The 16,591-nt window shown below is 30.0% G+C and overlaps 1 protein-coding gene across 3 annotated transcripts in view; it reads left to right on the plus strand.

Annotated features, from left to right (window-relative positions):
* LOC112604376 (methyltransferase-like protein 9) overlaps positions 1-16,591 on the plus strand; it is a 106,964-nt gene that overhangs the window by 16,450 nt on the left and 73,923 nt on the right. For all 3 annotated transcript variants that reach the window (XM_025353385.1, XM_025353386.1, XM_025353387.1), the window contains exon 3: positions 2,845-3,035. In XM_025353385.1, coding sequence (XP_025209170.1) covers positions 2,845-3,035 — 191 coding nt within the window. The remainder of the gene's footprint in view (positions 1-2,844; positions 3,036-16,591) is intronic.

The raw sequence follows: 16,591 nt of genomic DNA on the forward strand, positions 1-16,591 counted from the left end.
AAAAATAGTTAAAAATTCCAACCTACTTTTCTTCAATTATATCTAAACCATAACTCACTGTTTTAAACCATCATTAATATTTATTGTTGACAGTTGTTGTTTTGGCATAAAGTTGTATCGTTATAAAATAAAAAAAATATGAGAAACCTATTCATTTATTACCAATAATGTTATTGAGGTAACAATTATTATTTGTCCTTAACGAGTTCAGGAATGACTGACATTAATGAATGAGTAATGTGTATGTATATATTTGTGTGTATGTCTTTTATTTCTTTTTCATTTGTCGTCGACTCGATTTTTTTCTCGGAAAATTAAATGTTTAAGCAACTGCTGGTCATATTTCCCACATGTTATATAATATGAGCTCGTCGGCCAATCAATTATTAAAACTAATAATAATTTGTAATAAAGTTGATATAGGGGTTTTTTCCTTTCTCCCCTATAATTCTGTGCTATTGAATAAATAATAACCTTTTCGTTTCGTCCATGTTTCTAAAGTTTGATTTATAATTAAAATCCCTCGCCTATACTTCATATATATACTAGGTCAACTCTACATAAATACACGTTTTATATTATTTACATATGCAACAGATATATTTAATTGTATTCCGTACGTGACAAACCTCAGTTCTTGAGTAAATCATCAACCTAGTAGCTGGGATTCGAATGTCCGTGATATTATTCTTTCCTCTGATATACTTCGTAAACACTACTTTGTTCTATAGTCACCGCGAGTGCGTTCGGTCTTAGTTTCGTAACAATATTATATTTTATGGGGGAAAAGAATTAAAAAGTTAATTTCCAATATGGCCGCAAGACACGTTCATTTTTAACGTTCACTACAGATATCGCTAATAAATTATCATTATTATTATTATTATTGTATATCGAGGGCATATTAATGGTATTATATTATTATATTGTCCATCCGCATGGTTTATGGACATCGTAAAAATTCTTTGGCCTTATACGTGCCAACACATCATGATTAACCCTTATCCGCTTTAAGTGACATTTAGATCGTGTGTATATGTATGTGAGAATATTTGGATAAAGGCCAGGCCATTGGCATTACTATACTGCAAAAGAGGACTTGCGAGTTTTAGGAAATATTTACCTCGAATAGGGTGATTCATCGGGTCAGTTTATCATACGATCCCCATGCTCGTAAATATTTGAAAAATGATTTCCTATAACTCAGCGGACAACTTAAAACCTATAGGAATAAGTGTATAGTGTTTGAGTGTTTATACGGCATTTTTGTCACTAGTCATCATGAGTGTTAAATAATCATTCTTATCCTGTTTCAGTGGTGTTGTGTGTCAAAAAATGAAAGCATTTAGAGATCTGATGATGATTTGTATTTATATTATTTTAAATTGGAAAAAAATTTAAATTATTTACTTTTGTTTTAATAACACGTACATACTACATTGTATAAGGTAAACGAACAAACGTATTTATGCTTTTATAATTTTAATCACGTATTGTTTACAATTAAAATATTTTAATTTGAGTTTGTATATTTATTGGATATAGTTTTGAATTGAGAACGTTGCTTAGATATTGTCATAAATCTTAACCCTATAACCTGTATTGAATTTTAAATATAAAACTTTTTATGTATTTATTTATTATTTTAATAATAAAATAAATATATCTAGTATCTACGAACTGATAATTTATACAAAGTTATTTATAATATATACATATTATTGTTTTTAATATATTTAATGGTAAATTTGTTGTATAATTTTATATTTAACAACTTAGTAAAGGTCATTGCGTGCAGAAATTTTTATATGATAAAAATGTAAGAATAAATTAAAAATAAATCCGGAATATTTATCAAATATAATATAACTGTTGAAAATACAACACTATTGACATATCATGTTGTTTACGTCAATTGGTTTAAACAGTTAATACATATTTATAAGTGTTTTACGGAAAACTGTAAATGTTTAGATTGTTGATTATACAAATATTAATACACAATACTTATATTATATTGTACTTCCGTAAAAGTGTATGATTTAGTTCTGAATAAGAGTCGGTTTTATAATTATTAGTTAAATTTTCATTAAAAACAAGCAAACACGATAGATAGATTTTAAAAATATGGTCTTCTGTTCATATAGACACAGGTTTTTTTTTTTTTGTAAACCAAAGTTAGGAGTTTAACATAAGAATGTTTAGAAGGTCAAATGAAATAAAAACAATAAATAATATATATGTATAAATAAGTATATACGTTCTTATTCGCCATGTGTTTTGTGTATAATTACACACACATCGTGGTCTAATTAGTCGTATTATGTATTACAGTAGATTACAATGGACATAATAATATGATCGGTAGTCGTAAAAATTGGCTTGTCGTCATCCCTATTATATAGTCCAGCTTGTATATATTTTATTTTTTCTGCTATTATTAATATATTATGTAACTACCCCAAGTTGCAACGGAAAATAAAAAAAAATGGTAAACACCATTACAGTATATAATTACTGCGCGGGTAGGTATATAGTAGTTATGATGTATTACGTCATGTGTGTATTAAATTTAAAAAACTATTTTTTCCCGTTTTATTATTATTTATAAAAATTTATAATAATTACACGTTCTTAGAATATATTTTTTTGCTATTGTTAGGCGGTACAATAAAGCATTAAAAAAAAAGCCTCTTGTTTATTTAAAGTATTTATTATTATAATAACCGTCTCAATATCCCTCAAGCCAGGTCAAGCCGTATACAGTCTTAACTATAATAATACACTCATATATATATATATATGTTATAGTAACACAATTCATTTTTTGTCTTTTGTTTATAGTGGTACTCTGTGGACAAATCCCAATTGGACAATGACGTGTCTTTAAGTTTCGTGCAGATGCACGCAGACGCAGATACCGAACGGTTCCTGGACGATTCGATTGAGCAGAGCGACAGACTATTTATGCAAGTGTGGAAATCGCTGGCGTCAACTGTACTGAATATGTTCATGACGAAGACTTCGATCAACGGGTAAGAACAATGTAGTTTCCACATCGTATAGATATACAGTATTACGATATATAACATTCACCACGATTATATTATATTTTTATACACATATAGTATCCTGCAGGTGGAATACACGCTTGTAGTTGAAAATATTATATATACACAGCAGTTAAATAGTGTATTAAAAAATATTACCATAAACTATAAGTACTATAGTGTATATATTATACACTATGTACACTAAGCGCAATGTTTTTCAAATTTATATTTTTTTAGACATCTTTGAAGTTTTCAAAAACGTTAATCGCTATCTATTAATTCAATAATTTTTTTTTTATAAATCGCTTATAAAATATTTAGTAAATATAAATAAATAAAAAATATTGACGCATTGCAGAGGGAACTACTGCTTCTATGTTTTTCAATAAAAGTGAATTAGAATTTTAAATAACCATTAAAATAAATGAATTTTTATTACAAATATTATAAAACGAAATAGCCACGTTTTTACATTTCGAGTATTTCGACGGGTTTTACAATACTATTTAGGCCATAGAAAACGTATGCTCTGTTACTAGAGTATCGATATAACTACTACTTATCCATGGTTGTACAATTGTAGGATAAAGATCAACTCTATGATAATTCGATAACATTGGTATAAGTCATATTTTATTAAGGATTTAAAATATTGAATCGTATTATGCAAATAAATATTCTAGCATTGTTTGAAAATCAGCGGTTAATTTTGTTTTACGTTTTAAATCTCAACCCTCTCCCCCCCTCCCTCGAACACACACGCCTGGGAATTTTGAACACCTCTCAGATTAAGAAACGTTAATCTAGCGTACATCATACAGGGTGTATACTGCAGTATAGCTTGAATTAAGCTAATTTATGCAAATTCAATCTCAACGCTACAATAGGTACACGCGATGTTTACGCGTATTTTATTCCTTTGACGCACAACAGTGATTCTTTCATAGTTCGTAATATAATATACATATTTATATATATATATATATATATGTACACACATACGCACATACTTCGTGTCGTATTCGTCACTCGTCAACACCCCATTGGTCAGTACGCGGACGTCGTCCGATTGGTCGGAAATAAAATATTATGTTTTTCATTCGAGTTTTTTTTTTTTTTTTTTCGTTTTAACTGTCCGTGTAATTAAGCTCGACGACGACAACGACGACGATCGCCGCCACAGCAACCGGTCCGTCGTCGTCGTCATCGTCGCGGTCGTCTCATGCATATTGCATGTCGCGTACGCGCCCGTCAAACCTAGTGCGCGCGCGCCGCCGACAGCCCGGCCGGGTCGAGTACCGCAGCAGAAGAAAACCGCGCAAAAACGCATCCGTGAGATTTTTTCTTTTAGGATTTTTTCTCGTTCCTCGTTCCACCTCCGCCATCACCACCATTCCGCAAAATACTACCGACGGGCAAAAATTGTAATCCGGTTTTGCCATCGGTGTATAATAATAACATATTACATTATTATTCGTCCGCCGCGACGATTCCTCTCCCCATATTTTATATTGTATCGTAAACAGTACTATAAATTATTGTACACAGAATTAATAAGCTCACATTTGTAGTTACTTCAATTAAAAAATGTAGTTTAACAGTTTTAACAAAATTTAAACTTCATCATTATTTTACCTAATATAAATCTTGACAACGATATGACCACCCTCCTTATCCGTGCGTACTATTCCATTTAACAACGGAACACCATGTACTATCATCATAGCTTATTGTATTGTTAACAGTTCGCGATATTTTTGATTACCGCCAAGTATAAAATAATTCAAACATAAACGTCTGTTGATTTTTGTTCGGCTACGCAAGTCTGTGTTTTTGCGTCTTTTCATTCGATATTTCTTGAATGACTTTATTACGCGCACATTGTAAAATTAATATAATCATAAAACTTTAAACACCGTCTTTGATTAGATGCTTAAAAATTAACGTTTTTACATCTAATGTTTTAATCTACTATATTTATACTCATTATCAGGGCTCGGAAGTTCATGCCCTAAAATAACCTAAATAAGGATGCACTGATGCATTAAAAATTGGCAAAATATGCATTAAAAAGTTAAAACGTATGCATTTATATGCACTAAAAAACTGTAATTATGCATTTAAAATATGCGCATTAAAAAAATTATATCATTGACAATTTTTCGAAATAACAAAAATTTTCCATTAATTTTATAAAAGTTATATTTTATTTTTAATTTAAGAACGTAAAAAAATAAATAAATTTCAAATATTACTAGGTCTACATGAACTTGCGTCAAAGTCATTTCACTGATAAACTGAATGAAAATTACTTAATGACTACTAGCATTTTATTTTTAATCATTTTATGTTGTAACTAAATTCCCATTTATAAACGATCGTATTTTTCTTTTTTCATCATAATAATATTATAGGAATATCAAAATTTTGAATAATATGTCCAATAAAATAGCAAAGTGCATAAACATGTCAATTAGGCAAAAAACCTTGAAATATGCAAAAACATACAAAATAAAACTTCACATATAACTGTGATACCTTGAAATGGATTTCTATATCATCTAGCATTAAATACAGCTTAGCAAGATTGATATGCAAATGCATGAACTTCCGAGCCCTTTTCATTATTATCTACAAATTGAACTCGTTATAATATTATCTCTTCGGATATTCTTTAATTGAGACTTGAAACATATAACGTGTATAATGCGTTCCATTTTATATTTTGTAAATAATTACTCATGTTTTAAGAATAATATCAACGTTGCATTAATTTTATATTTGTTGTATTTTAATTATTATTAACGGTCTTTTAATTTTTGATCAAATGATTGTAAATATAACATTCGTTATTTTAATAACGTTGTTTATCTGTCTATAAAACATAAAAACCCGGTGTCCTAGTCCCCAGTTATGTACATTAAAACAGCCGCATAGATAAACAATAAAGTATCTATAGTTCAAAGATAACGAATTGTGAAATAAATAACATAATGAAATAATTTATGGTATAGATTAAATGGAATTAATTAAAGGTTCATGGCTAGTTTTTAAATCATTTTATAAATCTATTTCCGTAGATTAATTAAAAAAAGATTCTAAGTATACGATGTATTCCTACGTTCATGATATATGTATACTTCTTATAACGCCCCAGGTAATAATTTGTGCACAATTGTACCCATTACTTGCTATAAATGTACTTATATTTTTTTATTACCTTGATATAAATGATTTAATATACGTACACCTATGAAATATTGTATTATATTTTATTGATTTGTGATTAAATAAAAAAAAAAATCGTAAAAGCACTGTTGTAACAGTGTACGCAGTTTATATATTTTAAATTATAAACGTCTATGCCAGAGGCAGATTTAGGTATGTAGTAAATCGTGGGTGGAATATATTGTGGGTCCTAAAATAAATAAACAGGACAATACATTTTTTGATCATTTTATAACATTTAATATTTTTGATATGCTGTTTATTTAATTTAGTATAAAAATGTATTACTAAGAGTTTAAGACTTAATTAATAATACAAATAATAATTTTAAATGGCATGATTAAAATTAAATGCCTGGAACTTTTCTTAATTTTATATTCACAAAATTTTCAATTACATTTTGAAAGTTAATTTTCTTTCTTTAAAATATCACGCTCTGAGCACAATTTGATTAAGTCTGTCTCCGTTCATAGAAGTGTGAAATCTATTTTTGATATATTACAAATTAGAAAATGATCTTTTATAACTGCAGTTAATTAGCGACACCTGCGCCCGCGTAAATTCAGCTCTACGTAGAGGTTAAAAACGGTTATATAGATTCTTGTTCTTATATATAACTGTTATGGTTATAAGTATCTACCTCATACGGTATACACACATCAATTAGTAATTAAAATCGCAAATAACTCCACGATCCAACAACGTTGTATAAGTGCACCTTATTTTATATTATAAAACACGGCCGCTCGAGATTTCTAATAATATGTCGAGATATTGTTGACATCGATTCCGGTTACTACTATTTTACAGCAACACACATACATACTGTTGAACCCTAATAGAAGGTAGCTGGATATTTACTCTGGACGTATAAAACCACCCCCGCAAACTACATTCAACCCTTCGGCAGGGGGGGGGGCAGCAGAAGCGCAATGTTCTTCATACAATGCACGCGCACGTTTACGGGACCACCGCCGCCGCACGTCTAAATAGTTGCGTATTAAAAACGTCGGCATCGTGGAGGGCTCAGGGGCCCCCGGGTAATCTCGCTAATGACATTTTGATTACGTGCCCGCGGTGGTATCTATAATATACACCACCACTACCACCACCATTTCGGGGATAAATATTCACGTTTTCACCACGTTTATAAAGGTACATAAAAGGATACGCGCGCATGTGTATGCACGAAAGACTGTAAGCGACCTCGGGATAATCTGTAGATATGAAAACGAAATAAAAGAAAAACGGTTCTTTTTATTCCTTTTTGTATAATATTTATAAATACTTACACCACCCTTGACCTCGGGGCCAGTTATTATTTTTTTTAATTTAATTTTTAGTTTTTTTTCCGCTACTTCCCCAAAGGCAATAACATATGTGTAGGTTTATTGTAAAACATATATATGTATATGCATATCGTGTGTGTGTGTGTATATATTTCTATAAAACTATTAAAAATGTACCATACATACGAGTATTATGTGAATTTCCATCGAACGTAACTTTTGACAAAAACGATTTTTGTTTAATGTTAATATTATATAACATTGTAAACCGTGTATTTATTTTATGTTGATATTATTTATTTAGTTGCTTTTTACCGTTTAATTCGTCTATGATGTATACGCGTTCCCACCGGAAATTGACATCTAACAATCTGGACTATACCTATTGGGGAGAAATAATAATTATAGAATCTATACAGTTGTTATTATACCGTCGTAGAAGTGTGAGAAAATGTGGTCGACATCAGAATCCCGTCAAACAGCAGTCGTAAATTCAATTACTCGTCATCCTTGACGTGGTGTTTTTAATCGTACATTGTGGTTTTACTTAAATTATTGCATCATTATCAAAACGTTTTTATATGGATGGTCTAAAACTGTTTCCTTTACACAAAGCATTCTCATTTTCAAATCATATATATAAAAACATATATATATATATATATTGAAATAAAATACTATTTATAGTATATAATATTATTATTATTATATCGCTGTGTAGTCAAAAGTCACTGGTTTAGAAGAAGAAAAGAAAAGATTTTATAAGTATCGTTTCATATTTGTATTGTCACTTCCACTTGGGTACTTAACTGATATATTAATTTAAATTACTGTGCATGTATTGCGCGTATTATAAATATATTTTATTCAATTTTTAAGGCACACATTTCATCATGACATTGTAGCAATGTGATTATTCCGTTTCGAGTAAATTAATAATAATCGAACTTTGAATCATCACCACTGGATTTATTACAGTGCCGTTGTGTAGTATACATTCGTAGTTAATGATCAATAACTATACTCGTGTATGTTGTATACGCATCGCTATTCTATTCTATAGCCGGCAAAACGTGCAGCGTGTGTTTTTCAACGAGATTTGTAAGATTTTCTGTACACATCATTGTATTAGCGTGTTACCTGCAACGACTATGGAACTCAACGGTAGCGGCGGCGCGTCTAACTATACTCGATAAGTGTAACTGCCGCATGCCGGTCGGGCCACCCGTTTTCTCCATATACGTGGTGGCGGTCCTACCAGCGCGTATAACATAATTTATAGTAAATAGCGGCGTGGTAATGCTGTTCAACACAATATACATACTATATACATACGTATTAGGTACAAGTGCGAGTAGACTCGAAAATGTTATTAAAGTTGATTAAATTAAACCGGCCAGAATATGGTTGATTAATGATGATGACGGCTCGGAATCGGCTTCCTGGCCAGTAGCTCGGGATCTTTATTTTAGTAGACTACACACACACTCGCTCGCGCGATCATACGCTGTATACAATGTATAATACATATATATTATGTACCCGAGACCCATTGTCTATGCGCTGTTTGGTCATTAAACAACCGGAGGCCTGATGATTACTATACAATGCCTTAATTATTGCCCGGGTCTTGTGAATCGAGATGCTATATCCTGTATATAAAACACATACGCGTACATACAACTACACACAATATAATATATATATATATTATAGTCTTGCGCGTCGTCTCATTCTTTTCGTAAATCGCCTCCCACCGTCGCCGACGCCACGCCGTCGATTCGATTTCATTCATTATTGTAGTAAAAAAATATGATTATCAACGAGAGGACAGTGTGTAGTATAGTACATAGTAAACCGTGTATAAAGTGGAAGGCGACTGATAGAGACAGTCTCACATACATGCACGGAGTCGCGCATATATATATATATATATACCTATACACAAATAATATAGGATGTCGAACAGGCGGGAGGGGGGAGGGGTGGGCTGAATGGGAGACGCAAACCTTTCACGGTCCGTGATCGGAGTCCTTGAGACGAAATAAGCCAACGGCCCGACGCAGCTTCTCTTCACTCGATTCTTCTCGTTATGTACGATATTCACCACCTATATGGCGCGCATTCGTCGATTACACTGCATCACGCGTACAATTTAATACAATATGTGTTTATGCTCGGTGTCTTCGTATACACGCGCACGCCTCTGATATCTCGTTAGCCCGTCACTGAATATTCCCATATACACAAGACACATTCATGCGCACCTATGTTTAATATGTATATATTTATATACGTACAAGCAAACTTGTCGACTTCCACTGCCGGCTAATTGTGCCCGACGGCATTTATGCTACCGGTTAAAAATACGCATACCTAAAGTGTGAGTGCGCGCGTGTTATGTCTATTATTCTATCGTTAACTCTATTTCTATGTGTACAATATATTAAATGTAATCATACCTTCAGTGTGTGTGTTTGCATACACGCTTTTGAGGCGATACAAAAAATTAATAAAAGCGAGAGACGAGGCTAATTTAAGAAACTGCTAACTTGTAGGTTTTGAGAAGAGATAACTCGCAAATAATGCATTGTGACCTAAAATCTTGTTTTGAATGAAAAGAGAAGGGAGATGAGTTCATTATGTTGAAATAAAACGCAAATCTAAATTACTATCAATGTGTTACTGAAGACATTTGATTTAGTATACTATATATTACAATTTTGAGAATTTTATACAGATCAATAATATGGTTCTTTACAAATAAATGTTCTCTTTTACTTTTAAACGTCTAAAATCGCAATATGACTATTATTCTATTCGTTCTGCAATCCTATTCTGAGAATATAATGTTTAAAGCTTTATCTAGTTGTTTCACTCGAATAACAATATAGCGGCGTTTTTATACGTTTTCTTTAAGCCTGGGTTTTTTTTTTTTATTTCGAAAAACGTGAACGTATTTATTGACAATTATCGATTGCTCAGCGAAATAAATTAAAATAAATGCATTAAACATTTAAAATTATATATATATATATTTTGATTCTTTTTCAATTCTTTCGGATTGTACACATTTTTCATCTTTGGCTGTTATTTGATTTTAGCGTTATATATAAAATATTAGAATGATACAAACACACTTTTCATCAAAATATATCACATCATCACCATCACAGTTTTCGATAAGATATTGAGTCTCATTCCGACCATGGCTTGTTTTTAGTATTCAATATGGATGCCGAGTTTTTTCCCTTCAGTTGTTTGGAGTAGAAAAATAAGTTTTAGTGAAACTTTAAATTTCAATAATAGAAATGCCCTGGAATTCGTAAAGTGTTTTATGCATTGACAATAAATAAGGCCCGATATTAAATAACGCCAGTTTCTATTATTGAAATACGTTTATGTGTATATAAAATTTTATTATATTATATATTGTTATATAGCTTAGAGTTTTAGTTTTCACTAATAAATATTTTGAATTATACATAAATAATATTTTAATTTATAACAATATATCTATTAATTATAAAAGTTTATTCATTGTTATTTGGTTAATATTTTTTAATTATGATTAAAATTTGATTTTTCTTAGGTATAAATTCATTTATTATTTTTAAATTTATATTTATAAAATATACGATAATCATCATATTAGACGATGCATAAAAATAAATACACTTATTATAATAATAAAAAAAAATAATAATAATTAGGTTTGTTAAAATATTAGTACCTAATAAAAAAATTTATGATATTATTATGTATTTCACTTTAAATTTCAAAGGATACATTTTTTGAAAATTTTTTTATTCTTATAACACTAATTTGTATAATCGGATAAATTACATAAATTACATATAATTACAGAAATAGGTGTATTTTTTTTTACTGTTTATACCGAAAATCCGTGAAGTAACAAAATAATATAATTTTCTGAAAACCCACGTTTAATGAATGCGTTCCAAAGATGGTAACGGAGCAGTGTATTAGTTGTTTTTTGTATGATATAATACAATCACTGCAAAACATTATTATATTCTAAATAATAAAAAGAAACGCGACGTGCATTATATATATAGTTGACACGGAATTGACACCCACATTTTTTTTTTTTTTTAATTTCAGGCAATTTATAATAGATGAATGTTGCATATATATGTGTGTTTTAAACGGCCATTGCTATTCAAATAGGTATTTTGCATTAGTTTTGAAACACATAATATTTTTTCAGCCTCGTCACCATTACCACCACTACTATCACTACTCCGTGTCTTGGTCATATTTGGACGAGACACAAAAAGGAAACAACAATATATACAATATAATAAAATATTTTTTTCTCTTCTCGCCCGACTTGTAAGTCGTGTTATTATTCTTATTATTTTTTTTTTTTGGATTTACGATTTAGTACGGATAGTTATTATTATATATCCATCGCGGTGTTGTTGTGGAGGACGATGACGCTTCGGAATCTCGTTTCATCTTTTTCTACCGACAATAATCTAAAACTAAAAATATATAATGTAATAAAACTGTTCTAATTGCGGTGTTCGTGGCCATCTTAAATTTTTGTAAAAAAATAAATCAACGTTTTTATACACAGAGACAGTTATTGTGATAAGAATGGATTAAAAAATTGTCTTTTCACACATTACTATGTTGCTCATGAATATAGGTTATCTTTCTATACATACGCATATATTATGGTCTTAATAATATTATTATGTACTTTGTTTTCTGATAGATTGTTGTAATATAATATAAATATGATATATATGGTGAACGTGTTTATATACGCTCATGCCGTTGCTATATCGTTATTTGTCTTATGTACGACAAATAAACATATTTATTTTCCATATACTCGTAGTGTTGTGCTGTCCAACTCCTACCGTAAGACGGTTAGTTTGACGACTCATGAGGGTTAATAAACAGAATTAAAATGTGTGGAACAAAAAGCTTAATGCTTTTAGTACATGCAATTTATATACATATATATATGTACGTTTAAGTTTCGTCTACGGATTATACAGCAGGAAAAAACTTTGAATATGATAATAATAACAACAAATCAATTTATTTAAAATAGCAATGGTAACAATAATATTAATATCAAATACCAATGATTTCATAACAAAATAATATCATATAACAGTAATAATAATAACGACCGTGCAATTATCAACAGTGACGGCGATTATGCAGCGTGGTATCAATTATTATGGCACAGTGATAACAAAAGACGGTGACTTAATTTGTTTGTACATCTTGCATACATCCGCAGTAAAGACGAACTGATGTATTCGGAACTGAAGTAAAATGTCTATAATGTGCAACTGCAAATTTGAACTAGCATATAGACATCGATTTAATGGCAATTGAAGGGCGGACTTCGCCGATGCGTCGAATACCACATGAATTTTGCTCAGTGGAAATAGGGCTTAAACACAGGATGATGAGCGATGAAACAGATGCCAGGTTTTGTGGCAACAGACATATTACCTTAGGTTTCATTTTTGTTTCAAAAAAATTTTTGTACGCGGTACAAAGAACATTGTCGTTTTGAAATTTCCGCTCAACATTTTAAAAGTAACGTTCGGTGATATTTCGAGATCCTAGAAATAACTCCAATAACCCTCGTGGTTTTTCGGTATAAACGGCGAGGGAACCAGAAACTGGCTAAGATAGTTTTAACTGCTTTTTGAAACGTATATGGTCTCGCAATGCGAAAAAAAAATAAGTGAGCGTAGCAAAAGCCTCTTTTCGGTCCATTGATTTGCCAAAAACGTTGAACCACATCTTCCAGTGAAACTAATAGAGGTACAGCAGAATGATCCTGGTCGCGTTGATCAGAGAACTTACCTATCAAGACCCAACCAAACACCAAACCGTATGCAACAGGTAAAAAGTCATCGATTGACACTCAGAGCTTTGGTAGATTGTTGGATTGCATATCTGAGACTATATTCGACATGATCCAGGTATTCACGGAAAGTGACAGATCTGTAGTATACCTGAGCATAACATAACAATCGACTTTTCTCCATATTACGGGTATCGGTACGCCAGACAACCCTGTTATCGGAACAGTCCAATTTTTTCTTCTTAGTCCTAGTCGTTCTACACACGCTAATTTGAGAAGCAGAATTGATAAGAACTCGGACAGGTCGCATATAACCAGCACCGTCACGCACATGAACCAGTGCTGTTCCCAAAAGTACAGTTATTTGGGTCGGTGAACTTGTAATGGAAGCAGTCGTTGATACTATGACAGTCGAAGTGGTACTATATGATGCTGATGATTTGCTTTCAAGATGTAATAAGATATTATGGCGACCCAGAACACTTAGTATACGATTTGGTTGCTTTACAGTGATTAGTCCTATGAGTTGAATTGAGACGCCTAAAACAAATCCTACTCTCCCGGTCGACGTCATATCTCTCGTCCTGTGACATATTGTTTGAAAATTTGTTACACGTGACTAAAAGCATGGTTTCCCGAACAAAACATACACTTTGACGAAACCGAAGAGCCGGTCTTTGAAAACGGTAGCGATACCTTCAAACTTTTTGACCCCAACCTAGGTACATAATATTATTCTAATTTAATAAATAATAATTGCATAAAAATACCATTAGCACAATATCTACCTAAGAATGGAATTATATGTAACAAATAAGAAAAAACAATTGGTAAAAACATTCATAAATGTATCTAAGCATTGCAAATTCAAAACTAGAAATTATTTATTTATCTAGATATATTTATCCAGATAGGAGTACAGTTCATCTTAGATGACAATCAGATACCTATAGTATCTTATTTATCTAGATGAGATAAAGATGTTGTAATTTTATCTAGATAAATGTACCTAGATACTGCTCAACACTGGCCGTATGATATTAAAAAATAAACATGAGTAGTCAGTGCGGACGCCCGTCAGTAGGGGAGTACACGATGCTACCGCTATTACCCTTGTGGAGCGCCATTTGTTTGATCTCAAGCTCGTTACCATAATTTATAATAATTAATTACTCAATTTTTAGTGTACTTATAGAATTTCAATTAAGCTTAAAACATGCTTCATAATGTACTCTTTCAATAAAAAAAAAAGAATCGAGATAATCGGATGAGTGGTTCTGAGAACATGTCTGACTAATATTTCTATTTTATATTTATATATATAAAGATAATACATGTTATATTTGTAATTTTTATATATTTATAATTTTTGTATTACATTGTCAGTATGGTGTTAACAGATTAAATTTGTCTTTTAAACGTTTCGTTTCATCGATTATAGAATTTGGCTAAGTACAATTATTGCCAAAAACAAGTCCAGTAAAGACTGTTTCTGGTTCATTTAAATACATTGTTAGTTTAGAAAATATAATCTTGTATGATGCAAAATTAAAAAAAAAATACAAACAAGTGGTGACAAAGCAAATGTATTTTAATTTTAAAATCAAATTACAATGCTGTTGTTGGTGTTAAAATTCAGATCTGTAATGGTGGCTGCGTTGATCAATATCTTGGTCATTATTTCGGTCACCAGATCTAGAAGACCTTCGATAAATTTCTTGAAAAAGGAATATATTTTGGATTCACTTTTGATTTCATGCATGATTGATTTACTCTATGTACTTACTACTATTACAGTATTACTATAATGAACACAGTAACTGTTTTTCGTGTAGGTATAATTAATTATTAATAATTATACAATACTTTCAATTAGCTATCAATATACTTTCATTGTTAATACATGAGATTCATTTTCGTCATGAATGTGATTTAATAATAATAATAATAATAATAATAATAATAATAAAACTATAAAATACTAAATTTAACAACTTTTCAAATTCTATTTATTTATATAATAATGCAATTATTTAAACCGTCGTATTTAATTGTCACCGTATATTTAATAAAAATATTTTACGGTAATCATAAATTAGAAAATAAAATCATTTTATCTATTATGTAATTGTCATGAAAAGAAAAGATAAAGTATTGGATAATAATTGGATTGTGAATAGAAATTGTTATCTTTCGAGCATCTACTATAATTATTATTGAAATTATCGCACTAACCTTTTACAGTTTTTTTTTTACCTCTTTTGCTATTTATCGATTTAATAATAACACTTTTATTACGGTTTATATACATTTTACACTATAAATAACATATTCTATTTTATACGTTACAATTTCTAAAATTGAAATATTTTGAAATATTTCAAAGAGTATTATAAAGTTTATAAATTATTATATCTTTTATCTTATGGCTTAAAAAAAAAAAAAAATCATTCTTTTTTATAATTTATATCGTATAATTATTATAGCTAATTTATAAATTAAATTAGGCACGCGAACGTTTATAGAACATAAATTATAACACATAGCGAAAAGGTTGAAATTTAACTTAATTTAAATTTTATATTAATCTAATTATAGTTCAAGGGAAGTGCTTTATATAAAAGAAGTTTAATATTTTATTACCTATATTATAACAAAAATATAATACACAATAAGTTTTCAATACAATAATAGTGGTAGAGTAAAATATAATATAACACATGATATCATTGTATTCTGAAAATGTAAAAAAAAAAACATTTTTTATTTCATTAAAATTTATTTGGTTTTTCAATTTCAATTCCTATCGAAATCATTTATGAATATTTTATGTACCGAATAATTATTTTTTAACAGTGAACATTATTTATCTCAGAAAGTATTAATTTTTTTTTAAATACGTAGTTTTTAGTTCAGTCATTAAAACTAATATATTTTTAAATGTTATGTGTTTATAAAAAAAGAACATATTCTGAAAAAAGTTAAGAAACTGTTTTATCGTAATTATATTTAAGTTACTTACATTATTGAATAACAGCATATTTTTCCAATTGAATATGCCGATGCACAGTATCATTTGAAAAATTTCTATATAAAAAAATGTCTTGTAATTAATAATTCATAACTTATAAGTATTTAAAGTTTAAATGAGCCATATG

This window comes from Melanaphis sacchari, unplaced genomic scaffold, assembly GCF_002803265.2.
Source record: "Melanaphis sacchari strain LSU unplaced genomic scaffold, SCAv2.0 Contig11_pilon_pilon, whole genome shotgun sequence".
Taxonomy (NCBI): Eukaryota; Metazoa; Arthropoda; class Insecta; order Hemiptera; family Aphididae; genus Melanaphis; species Melanaphis sacchari.